This window comes from Nuphar pumila, chromosome 5 (genome assembly GCF_984573655.1).
Source record: "Nuphar pumila chromosome 5, dmNupPumi1.hap1.1, whole genome shotgun sequence".
Lineage (NCBI taxonomy): Eukaryota > Viridiplantae > Streptophyta > Magnoliopsida > Nymphaeales > Nymphaeaceae > Nuphar > Nuphar pumila.
In genome coordinates this window covers 8,692,009-8,705,293 of record NC_143253.1, presented here as the reverse complement: position 1 = coordinate 8,705,293, position 13,285 = coordinate 8,692,009, and the positions used below count along the sequence as shown (strand labels likewise).

The following is a 13,285-nucleotide window of genomic DNA, read 5'->3' as shown; positions in this document are numbered from 1 at the left end:
ACAAGCATATAGTATGATCAGAATTTAAAAATAAATAAAAAAATTCCATAAAATATTTCATTTAGCACCATGCCATATTTAGTAATAATCCCGTAACCAAATAGATAATTTATGAATAATGTGTGTCCTATATATATAGGAGAGTCCCTCACCTAACCTGGCAGGGAAAATGTAATTCTTAAATAAAAAAGAAAAGAAAAAGGCATTAACTAAGCCAAGTAGCCATTTTTCCTTATTCTTTGCCCCACGAGGCGGCGTTCAAGTCATTTTGGAAAGGCGAGGCCGGTTAGCTTAAGAAGAAGGCAACCAACTAAGCCAAGTAGCCAAACCTCTCTCCTGTTTGTTTGTTACTATCCTCTCTCTCTCTCACTCGAACGTCTAATCACCACCGAGAGAGGATGGAGTGTCCTGCCGCTTGTGGTCTGCATCGTCTCCAGTCCCCGCACACCGGATAGAACGAAGAGGCAGTCTCTCTCTCTCTCTCTCTCTCTCTCTCTCTCTCTCTCTTCATGGCTCCTTCTCCTTCTTCCACCCCATGGAGTGTGACCAACCAAATCTTCCCCTCCTTTCACCGCTCTTCCCTTCCTACCCATCAGCGCTATCACCACACACCTCACTCCTTCCCCCCACTTCCTCTCTCTTCTCTCAGATACTTCAACATTGTGACCAAGGAAGCGTCTGCCCGTCTGCTTCGCCCCGTCCGTGCTGCTGTCGCTACAGATGACCCACCCGCCGCTTCAGGCAAGGGCTTTCATTCTCAAAGAATCACTTCTTGGTGTTCTTTTCTGATTGTCTTCTTGTCGATACAATCTCGTATTTGCCTAAGTTGGTTGTGGACGCTGTTACTCTTTGTGTTTTTATCTTCTGCATATGCAAATACAACTTGGATGCTGGAAATTAAATTTTATGGTTATTTTTGCTTCTCCGAGTATATGGGTGTCGTTTAAATTGTCCACAGTATACGGTGGAGAAACTACTTTGGTGATTCTTTAGCCTTTCCGGTAGTGAAGAAGGGGAGATGGATGGATGCCGGTGGGATTTGAACACGAGAGAACTTCAATTAAGATGATGTAGCTCTGTGCGGTTCAGATATCTCATTCGACCTATGATTCTCTACTTGTTCACTGTTTGATGTTTCATGTAGTCGCATCTTGAACGTGCGAAGAAAGACGGGAATTTATCGAATCCGAAGCTCATCTAGTGATGCTATGAGTACCGAAATGTGGATCGGGTTGAGTGGAAAGGGAGAAGGAGGCTAATGGCAACGGACATTCAACGATCGGAATGCACTGTTGATTCCATGCTTCGCACCCCAGTGTTGTGCTGAAGGGGTGTTTGGAGTTTGGATGCACCCGCTTATCTGAAGAACTGGGAATAAGTTGGGATGCTACGACGTGGTGTTCAATACAATGTCTAACTTATCCCTTTTGTCGAGATATAGAGCTTAAATGGAAATTTTGCGCAGAAACTAGTATTCTGAATCGAATGCAAAGTATTCCACCATCACTTGGATGGTGGCATTTTGTTCTTTATTTGCATGCATTTACCTTGACACTCAGGATCACATGTTCATTTTGCAATTTGCCTAATGCTGCTGCTCTTCTTTATTGGCAGTCTTAGTTTTTCCAACATTAGCCCTGTTGCAAATACTTATCTGCTTGTTGGGCCAGGTCTGTGTTTCTGGTTATGCTTCATGTTTGCAGATCAAACTATAGTTGGCAAAGCGGGTCAACTCGGTAACTCGGACGAGATAGGACTGTGCATTTTTTAGTGTTAAGATATGGAAAAATCAAAATCCATATTGTATAATCACTAAATTTAGCACATGACATCAATGACTAAGTTATATGAGTGTTCAACTGTACATAGTTGTTAATATTTATGATTTAAAAACATATGATTCTTTATAACAAGTATTCTTTTATGAGCATTACACATCAAAACCACAAAATGCATGACAAAATACACATAAGAAGCATGTAGATCGGTGGTCCTGAATCGGTGACCCAGTTAGGTCCAATCAGGGTCAACTCGGGTGATTCCTTAGTTAACTCGCCAGGTTTGCCAAATTATACTATGATTTGTTGGATGATCTTTAATGTTGGTTGTAGTTTCTTGCTACTGTATTTCCATGATATTGGGCTATTGTTAATTTGTCCATATAAAGCTGTCTTATTGCTTGTAATCCCTAATTATGAATTAATCATCTTAGAGCTCAAGATAAAAGTGCTGTTATGCATAGGTTTGATGCTCTCGTTTTGTTGATAATTGATATTGCAGTTAAAGCTAAAGGTATTGAGAATTTAGTAATCGTAGGCTCTGGTCCTGCGGGCTATACAGCAGCAATTTATGCAGCTCGGGCAAATTTGAAGCCAATTGTCTTCGAAGGATACCAAGTTGGTGGTGTTCCAGGAGGGCAGCTGATGACTACAACAGAAGTAGAAAACTTCCCTGGGTTTCCTGATGGCATTACTGGCCCGGATTTGATGGATAGGTTAGTATTGCTGCTAGAGTTGATTTATGTGGTCTTGTGTTTCCTTTAGAGGGTTTCAGTGGCAGAATTGACTTTTGAGCATCCTTGAAATGTCTGTGCTTTTCTGTACCTTGATTGAGTTAGTTCTTATAAGCATTTGGGTTCATTTTATTGATTAGAATGCGGAGGCAAGCAGAACGATGGGGGGCTGAGCTTTTCCAAGAAGATGTTGAGTATCTTGATTTAAGCAGAAGACCCTTTACTGTTCGGAGCAGTGAACGTGAGGTAAAGAACATACAGTTTTCCATTGGATGGTGGCATTAGGCTTTTTAATCTGATTTTTGAGCATATATTCTGAAAAGATGTTGACTACTGAGTATATTACTGGATTAGATTATTAATTGTGGTTATCAGAGGGTCATTCAATTGGTTAATCATCAGTTGAATGCCACTGACATACTACTTATTACTCTAGGATAAGTGTCTTCTGAATTATATCTAGCTCTCTAGTATGAACTTCCTATCTGGACCCACTTTTGTTCCTAATACCTATTTCAATTTCTTTAGAAAAAATATGGCTTCCATTATGTGAATATAAAGATGCACAAAATAGAAAGCATCAATAAACAATAAAGGATAAATATAATATGATATTCAAGGATCAAATATATACATCATAAATATATATATATATATATAATATGGGGTAACATTGAGTCATGGTGACATGAGGTACAAATGCCTTTTTTTATTGTTTTTCATGAAACTAACCTTACGGATGTGATCTAGATGTTTTACTTAGTGAGAATCAGCTCTTTAATCGTCCTATTGTGACACGTAGGCAGGTTTTTATAAGTCTTCAAAAAACAATGGCCTACAATGTGTGATACTTTCCTGGGTCAAAAAATCATGTTTTTTTATTGAAAAACGTGATCCAAAAGCTGGTTCCCACTATTTTGAACATGCTGAATCTATCCATGAGGTCAGATTGGATCAAAACAACTTGCACATGCAGATCCACAGGCGTTTGTACGTAATATGTTTCCCATATATGTATAATATGTATGTATGTGTGTTAGATAGGCTGTGCAATCATCTTCTTTCATGCATCCACTTTTTATACATTTCTTCTATAGAAAAGTACAGGATATGAGTCCATCCCCTTGGGTTAGGATCTGGTAATTGATACAAAGTAGAAATTATGATCGAGTTTGGGAGCTGTAGTGTTTAACATGTAGGAGCTAACAAAAAAATGTCCACTTTTATCTTTCTTATGCAAAAAAGGAGGGGGGGCATTTGATCAGAACAACCTTTTCAAAGAGGGGGAATATGGAGTAGGGGGCTATCCAGATTATAGTTGAAGCTGCCTAATAATGTGTCGTTGGTACAATCAGCATGCTGGTTGACCAGATGGAAAAGAACTCATGATTGTGAGCACTAGTAAATGTGATCTCATGGCAGGGCTGAGGTTGCATGATGGGGTGGTGAAGACAGACTGGTTGGGATGCTGATCACTGTGCTAACGTGCTATTGTCAGTTAAAAATGATGTGTATGTTGTCAGAGCAAGGACATCCTATATGCTTTGGCAGAAGGCTGAGGACTTCAACTGGATGGGAGTTTGACGGATAAGCTACATTTCTTAAGACAATTTTTCTGTAATTCGGGTACGGAGAGGTGGTGATGCAGAAAGATTATGACAGCTGCATGTAAAATGGCATCTTGCTAATGTCTTGTTTAATTGCAACCACATATGCTATTGAAATTCAAATTATAGTATATTGTGCTTACAGTTTGGATCTTTTCTGCGCAGACTGAAAACCTGACCTGTCTGTAACAGAATGCAAACTTAATCATAAATGAGCTTGCCTATCAAACATAACAAAACTGTGAAGCAGAAGAATATTACATATATTTGTTGGTATGGATGACCGTTGTGCTAATGCTTTATATGTTTCACATAAAGGAATACTCTTGCACTCACTCATCAGTTGTAGAGCAACTTAATAAAATGAGGGATCACAAGCGTTATCCCTAAACACGCAATAACAAGCCACTAATGGGCAAGATACATAAAGTCACAAGGCCTCTAATGGGCACAAGATGTCTAGGCACAATAGCACAAGAGAACATAAAATAAGTAATGTATTTTATTGATAAAATGCTCTAAAGAACCATACAAATAAGAGGGGACAAGGTCCCTTATTTATACAACAGAGGGGAGCTCAATAGAGCTGTTGGGAGCTCCCCAAGGGTCACATTTGTGACCATTGGGGAGAATCCCAACAGTCCTATAATATGGACAATTTAGTCCATGGTCAAAAAGTCAAAAAATTTAAGATAGAAAAAGTAAAAAATAAAAAGAGAAAAAACTCCCTAATGGACTGTGCTAAGTACATATGATAAGAAAGACAAAAATACCCTTGAGGGTTATTTTAATATACAACTATATACATATATATATATATATATATATATATATATATATATATATATATATATATATATCAAAATATATATGTATATAATAGCATACCTGAATACGTAAATGCATACATTTTAACACTTCCATATTTCTACATATCTTTCTCCTACTGAGAATTGCATTTTCTTCTTTAGTTTAGCATTGCTGTTTGGATCGATCTGAAGTTCAACTGTTCCTGCCTGAAGTTCTTTTCATATACATAATGCATGCAGACATGCAGATATATATACATGCACAAACAAACAAACATGCAAACACATCTAAACTTTGTTGGTGCTGATTCTGTGTTATCTTGGTTCTAGGTGAAGTGCCACAGTGTGATATTTGCAACTGGAGCTACAGCAAAAAAGTTAAAGTTACCTCGTGAAGATGAATTTTGGAGCAGAGGTATAAGTGCATGTGCTATATGTGATGGAGCATCACCTTTATTTAAGGGTCAAGTACTTGCAGTGGTAGGAGGTGGTGACACTGCTACTGAAGAAGCAATATATCTCACCAAGTATGCTAGTCACGTGCATTTACTTGTTCGTGGAGACCAACTACGTGCATCAAAAGCCATGCAAGACCGGTGAGCAAATAATATCCTTCCTGTCCAAACTTTGGTTTCATCTGCTTCAGTGAAAAAACATTTATTTTCTCTGAAGTTGTTTGTTATCTCTTTAAGACTCATCTTCTTTACTAGTCTTTCACACGAACTGGAATTCTCATTTATGCCTGTCTGACTTGTTGGTTGCCATCTTTATTTTTTTTTTTTTTAAGTTTGTTAGTTTTATTGTTTTTTATTTTTTTCTAAAATCTGGTAACTACGTGAGAATACTTGTTGCATATTCATATTGAAAAGGTCTTCTGTTGACAAGCATTCATCTTATTCATCTCAGATGAATTATGTTGATTTGCAGCTCATGTAATAGTTTGTCTTGAACTGTTCATCTCTTGTCTGAGTCATATCAGGCATCATTACTTGATTCCTTTGCCTTTATGCCTTACAACACGTTATGCGGGCATGTATATGCTTTTAGCCTCTGTTGCCCCTATTTATGTTGCATATTCTATTGCCTAACCTAAGGTTTGATATTTTAGCAGAATAAATTCTTCAACCTGTTTTAAAAATGCACTGTTGCCTTGTGGGTCTATACTCAGGTTTTGCCTCCTCATAGTCCAGGATATCTCATATGTGGTCCTGACCTAATAAATTAAATTTGTTTCTTTACTTTTTCCCACTCTTCAAAGCAAGACAAAAATGTGAGCAAGCCATTGTCTATCCTTTATTTTCTCTTTCCGAAAGTTGTTGTTTCTTCATTTTTTGTGCTGCTTTTTGGTCATCTGATGTCAAATGTTTCCCACAGTTTTGATACCATCTGTCACGGGAAGTGCACCTGTGTACGTGAGTGCATATATGCAACCTTTGTGGTCTTTATTTTCTGACAGCTGATCATCTTATCAGCATGCTAGTTGTGTTTTATCATAAGGTTTTCTCCTGTGCATATGTTTTACACTTAGGCAATGGTGGAAACTTGTATTTAGTTTTGATGTTACTTTTATCAGAAATAAACAAGCTTATGAGCTGGCTGATTAATTCTATTGATTGATATGCCAGCAACCTTTTCATAAAGATCCTTTTCTTTGTCCAATTACTAAGCTTTCCTTTGAGCCTAGTCCCTTTTGTTTTACATGATTTTCACAAAAATGTGAATGGGCTTGTGAAGGCATGTGATTTTTTTTAACTGTATAACGTACATGAAGGCTTTAGTTCTTGTGGAGACAAACTTAATTTTCATTCTTCAGATCAATTCTATTCAGGAGAGAAATTGATAATTGATTTTATGGAAGTTAAGTTTTCAACTTCTTGAATGTTTGTTTAACAGGTTGATTCTGGCGAATGTTTCACAGAATCTATAATAATCCAAATATTACAGTACACTTCAACACTGAAGTGGCGGATGTTGTTAGCAATAACAAGGGGCAAATGTCTGGCATTCTGTTAAAAAGGGTTGACACAGGGGATCAGTCAGTTCTGGATGCAAAAGGCCTTTTTTATGGTATTGGCCACTCACCAAACAGCCAATTGTTGGAAGGTCAGGTTGAACTTGATTCTGCTGGATACATATCAGTGAAAGAAGGCACAGCAAAAACTTCTGTTGAAGGTGTGTTTGCTGCTGGTGACGTGCAGGTACTTCTATTTAGATTAACTTCTCAGATCCAAGACCTTTTATTTGTTTTTCATAACATTTTTAGCTGTATCTGAAAACTACTTTTTGGAACTCACAAGTTTTAGCTGTACAAAAATTCTCTAGTTGACAGTTTATGCAAACAAATTGTGATTTTATAGTTCACTAATTTATTGATGGTACACATAAATTCTCTGTCACAAGTATGTCATTTCGGATATTTTGACAACACAAGTTGTATACATGCAAAAGGTCGAATATCCTACAGTGTGGGACTAACAAAAATCTTTTCTTTAGTGCAAAATCAAGTTCAATAAAGCATGCTTGTTGTATTCTCAATTTTAAACAATTTTAAAGAGTAATAAGGTGTTTTTGTACATATGTTGATATCTAGTTCTTTCATGTTTCATAACTCTTTGAAATTGTCTTTAATTTACATGACTGAACATCATTTGGAAATGTATATCTAATGCATGTTTATCATATTCTTTTGGTGTAAGTAGGACCATGAATGGAGGCAAGCCATAACAGCTGCTGGGTCAGGGTGTATAGCTGCATTATCTGTTGAGAGATACCTTGTGAGAAATGACCTTCTTGTTGAATTTCACCAGGTAACCTTCATCAATGTTTCTGCTCTTAAGTTGCTTTGTGGTTTTCTGGCCAATTTTTATATGAATTTCCATTATGGTTAATGCAACAGTCAATACATTGTTATTAATTCTAAATAACAGATGTGTACTGTCACAAGATGAAAATGTAACCACATATGGAATTGTACCTTGCATTAGGTGATATCTAGATGTATTGTATCAATATACAAATGGATATAAACACTTATGCACATGCCTATGATTTATTAATTTTCTCTTTCAATTTTGATAACCTTTTGTCAGAATAATCTCTACTCATTCCATCAGCTTATATTTTCCCTTGCATATGTGAAATCTAATGACGTTCATCTGGAGGTTAAAGAAAAACTGAAATGCTTCTATTTAGATGTGATCTGCCAATCATTTTGTCCCATGGCATTAATGCGCTCGAGGGATGCTGGCATTGTACTTCTTGCACATCTAATGCCTTTGGGCACTGAGAGCTTCCCCAACACACACCCCACCTCCCCCACTATACTGTTTGCACCTAAAGTTTTTAGAATGTGTTTATGTTGAATATATAGTTGAAGCGGTTTCCTGGGTTTTCTTTTAACTAATTATGAAATATTTGGTATCAATTGGTATATGGGTAAACTATGACCATGGTGTGTGTGTGTGTGTGTGTGTGTGTGTGTGTGTGTGTGTGTGTGTGTGTGTGAACATATGTTGTTTAAGAATACTTGTTTTTTTTTTTGTTTTTCTCATTTCTAGAACATGTTTCTGTGACAATTTTATTTGTTAATAGCCCAAAACAGAAGAAGTTAAGAAGGACCTTTCAGACAGAGATATTCAAATGGGTTTTGATATCACACTTACAAAGCACAAGGGTCAGGTGAGGTGGATGTCCTATTAATATTTGGTCATGTCTGCAGTATTTTGCAGTTTTGTTTATGGCATTCTTGCTGATTTGTGCACTTCCTGCCTTTTAGAGTCCTGTTATATGCTTCTAACTTTATTGTTTTCCTTTTCTGTAGTATGCTTTGCGGAAGTTGTACCATGAAAGCCCCAGGCTAATCTGTGTATTGTACACAGCTCCTACTTGTGGCCCTTGTAGAACTTTAAAACCCATCTTAAGCAAGGTAAAATCAATTATTGTTCTCCCACTTAGAATGTATTGGTTTCATCAATTTGAGACAAATTTGTGTTATGAAAATATAATTGCAACTTTATTCATATGACTGAACTGCACTTTTTGTAAATCATACCCTTATAAGTAGCCTAAGAGTCTAAGCTTTGGTAGGTAAATTTGGGATGATATCCTTTTTTTTAGGCGAGTCTAAGCTTTGGAATGATATCCTTTCATACTAAATGGTATATATTTAATATAGTCGATTGTAGGTACAATCTAGTTGGAATCTCATAACACAAGTTATTTTGAATCAATCTAACCTCATAGATGTGTTCAGATTGCTCAATTTAGTAGGAAACGACCCTTGGATCATGTTTTTTCAATGAAAAAACATGTTTTCTTGAGTCGGGAAATATTGGTGTATTTACAACTGTCCATTTTTGTATCGCTGGAAAACCTGTACACAGGTCAGATTCCAGTGATTCAAAAGCTGGTTCCCACTAAAACAGCATATAGATTGCATCCATGGGGTTGATCTGACCAAAAAAACAAAAAATTAAAAACAATGGAAGTTGCTAAGTCATTTGTACATACAAATGATTGTAGCAACATTTAACCCCATACCAAATCTGCTAAACTCTATTTTCTTTGACAAATTCTCCAACTAAAAATAAAAAGACATTCATCTGATACCTCAAGTTCTTGGCTTTTGATGCATCGTTTGGAATATGTTGATGTTGCCATTCCTTGTCACAATTCCTTTGTGGAACAAAACATTGTTCCTTGTTGAATATGAAGACTTCTTACAACATAGTGCTTTTCGGCTTAAATTGATGACCTCTACTGTTAACTGAACTCATGCTTTTCATTGTGGCAGGTGATTGATGAATTTGATGAAAACGTTCATTTTGTTGAGATAGACATTGAAGAGGATCCAGAAATTGCTGAGGCCGCGGGAGTTATGGGTACACCATTTGTCCAGTTCTTCAAGAACAAAGAAATGCTAAGGTTTCTTGATTCTTGTCTTCATCAATCTTTTGAAGTCATGTTCTTGTTTAGAAATTTTATTAGAATAACTGTTAATTTGGCTCTTCCCCTGTGTGTGTGTGTGTGTGTGTGTGTCTTATGGTGTTTTTGGATTCGGGGAAATCTGTTGGAATTGGAATTCAATTCTACTAAATTCCATTAAATCCTTTGGTCTGTCTCCAGTCACGGATGAATTTAGTGGAATTATACTCTGATTTTGCAGAACTCCCTGAATCCAGACACATCCTTAGGGATTTTTCATCGATAGTGATGCTATGAAATTATTCATAGATGACAGGAGTTTTCTTTTTCTTGGATGGCAATTTCTTAATAAATGTGTCTGAGGTCAGTGATGAGCAAATTAGGTTCGTACTGGAACAGTAGCTGTTCTAAGTTGTAAAAGACGATGCTCTGAAATGCTTACAGAATCTGTTGGTGATTCGAGGATGCTTAACAGAATAGTTATGTTCATGGAAATTATAATGTACAGTATGCACTCCCACAAACATATGGACAATGGGGTTATGTTGTCATGCATTTCGCTTAGCATGAAAGATCATATGTATGCTCGGCCTTAATGGCATCAGCATAGTATATTAGGAACAAAATCTTGCTGCCTTTTTGGTTGTCCTGTCTACTTTGAATTTCTGTGAAGGTTGAAAAAGCTCCTCTCATGAGTAATCCAATTCTTCGTTGAAGCTTGGAATAATCAAGCTGATTTTTGCCACTAATATGATTCAGACAAGTGCTTGCTAGGTATGCTGCTGCGAAGCAGGGGCATTTCATGTGCAGCACGGGTTACTTTGGTGATCTACTGCTACAAACAGCCTTGCATTTCCTGTTATTATGTGAGGGATTTTATGGAAATGGTACCCAATCTGGAAGCTGTAAGATTGGCATAATCATCTTCTTTTCTTTGTTTTAATGGCTATTTCCAACTTGAATCCACATCAAAAATTTTGAAAAATCAGAGTTACTATGTTTGGTAATATTCTAGCTTACAAGAATATAGGCATCCATTATTCAAATTATGTCATGGTTGGGTACAACAGGTAATATAGGAGACACGAAAAACTGTAAAAGGGCATTTCAGACTATCGGGGGTGTGATGCAAGATCTGGAACACCCCCCGGATTCTGCTTGTTTGTGATGTTCATATGCAAGTGATTATGGTGTAGTATTTTTTAAGCTTGCACATAATGTGGGTTCAAGGTATTTAAATTTTATGTACAGCCGTGTTATATTTTGTTTGTGGGAAATTTTTTTACTGGTTTGAACAAGTTGGTTAGTACTAATTAATCTGTGATGTTATATTGCTTTCTATTATCTATATTGTTGCCAAATCAGTTTTTGTTGGTTATATATTGTCCTTTTATGTTATTGACTGCTAATTTGGTGGATACAATGCAGGACAATCTCAGGTGTGAAAATGAAGAAGGAATACAGAGAAATTATTGAAGCAAACAAATGAGGTTTATCATCTCCATTCCCAACCATATCAATTTATGAGCTGCAATTTTTTTCTAATTTTTTAGCAGGTGCAAGTCAATTTTGTTGTATTTTTCATTAAGATATAAATGATTGCATTCAAATCCACAAGCCATTAGTATGTCAAAGATAATGATGACATTTTATGTTCCCTTTCAACAGCAGCAATACAGATTTGTGGTCTTTCTCATAATCGTAAACAGTGGCAGTCATGGATATTTGAAACTGACTTTTCTGCTTAAACCTTCTCGAACAATTTCTGGAAAATTTTGAGAATCATAAAAAACAGGCTATTTACAGATGACAGGCTAAGCATCTTTCTTTTTTTTCGACAGAGAAAGCTGGGGTTAGGCAGACCCTTACCAGTTATACAACCATACCATTTAGGGTTCGAACTTGCAACGTCCCAACACAAGGTGATGTGCACTAACTGCTCCTGCCAGACAAGCAGAGCCCTGTTGATCAGGCTAAGCATCTTTCTTGACTATATTAGAAGTATGTGGATTTACTGTCACATACCTCTATGATGCATTTTCTTACACTTTACAAATTCGTCTTGGGGCTCTGATAACCTCAATTTGTTTGGTTTTAGTAAGCCCCTGGCTGACTCGATTGAGTAAATGGTGGGGCCTGATATGGGTTGATAAAATTTTGAATATCAACTTATCAAAAAAATCGAATATCCAAACCAAATAGAGTTCAACTAATATTTGCATGCAATTTTAGGTTATAGATGGTTAGGGAAATTATTAGATTCAGGTTTGGGAAGGGTGGGCAGACCTGTCAGGGTCTTCATCTGTTAATGTTAGTATCTGATTAACTTCCATTTGGTCATTATAGTCCAAAACGGATACATGGACAATCTTACATCTATGTCACAAGGACGCAACTAAAAGTACTTGGCACATGCCAGTCTTGTATAGATGTTTAAGACATATATACAAGGAGACACATGAGGCCCCGTTGGAGCGAATACACAAGGAAGCTGGATTTTAATATTTAATATTAAAATGTTTTAATAATTTGTTTTTTTTAATGATTTTTTACATTAAAACCCAAAATGGCAGGCTCGATTCGCTTAAAGTCCGAATCGCCCAATTCTCTTGTTCATTTTATAATTGATTCAGGTTTTGACCGATACTGACAATGTTGCACTGGACATGGCATTTTTCTATTATTTTTTCATTAAAATTAATTTTTGAGGTAACTACTTAGCCTCACCCTACCCCCCGCCGAACCATCCTTTTTTTTTTATTGATCAAGCTATGGGCTCCTTGCTCACAAGGGTTGCATCTTTTTTTTTAAAGGCAACCTGGGGTTTGTCTGACCCCTACCAGTTATACAATGATACCATTGAGACTTGAACTTGCAACGTCCCAACACAAGGTGACGTACACCAGCTGCTCCTACCCAGACAAGCGGAGTCCCCGCCTGTAGGGGCTGCATCTTTTGCCACAAAGCCTAAGCCAAATGAGAAACTATTCTAGAGAGAGAGAGATTCCTCGGATGGTTTTACCCTGCAGGCACAGACTTCAGTCCGCTATCAACGTGACACCTCTTGGGCTGTATGGAAGTCCAAACATAACGATGGTTTCTATGTGTTGTATAAAAAACTCCAATGAGATTGAAATCCCTCTTTTGAGATGGTGCAACTCTAATTGATTCAGCTATTTTATGCAATGCTACGTAGCCCCGTTTAATAATAATCCCCAAAAAAATCGTCAGATTTCTCTTTTAAGTCTAGGTGAGAGAGAGAGAGAGAGAGAGAGAGAGAGACGCATAAGCTTCATCATCATCTTATTACCTACCAGGATGAACATGGCATTAGGAGGGAAGTAGTACCTCCAATTTTGAGGATAATGAAAAAAGAAATTGCAAGGGGGCATATAAATTAAAGAATGAATACATAGTAAAAATTGGTTTGTATT

At 36.9% G+C, this 13,285-nt stretch overlaps 1 protein-coding gene across 1 annotated transcript; it reads left to right on the top strand.

Moving 5' to 3' along the window:
• The first annotated feature begins 375 nt into the window (after positions 1-375).
• Positions 376-11,550, top strand: LOC149836676 (thioredoxin reductase NTRC-like). The gene is made up of 10 exons (XM_090007069.1): positions 376-741; positions 2,281-2,494; positions 2,653-2,758; positions 5,259-5,524; positions 6,847-7,126; positions 7,628-7,735; positions 8,520-8,606; positions 8,749-8,853; positions 9,721-9,851; positions 11,280-11,550. The coding sequence occupies exons 1-10, from the start codon at positions 510-512 to the stop codon at positions 11,338-11,340; spliced, it is 1,590 nt and encodes a 529-aa protein (XP_089863195.1). The 5' UTR covers positions 376-509; the 3' UTR covers positions 11,341-11,550.
• Positions 11,551-13,285: the final 1,735 nt, after the last annotated feature.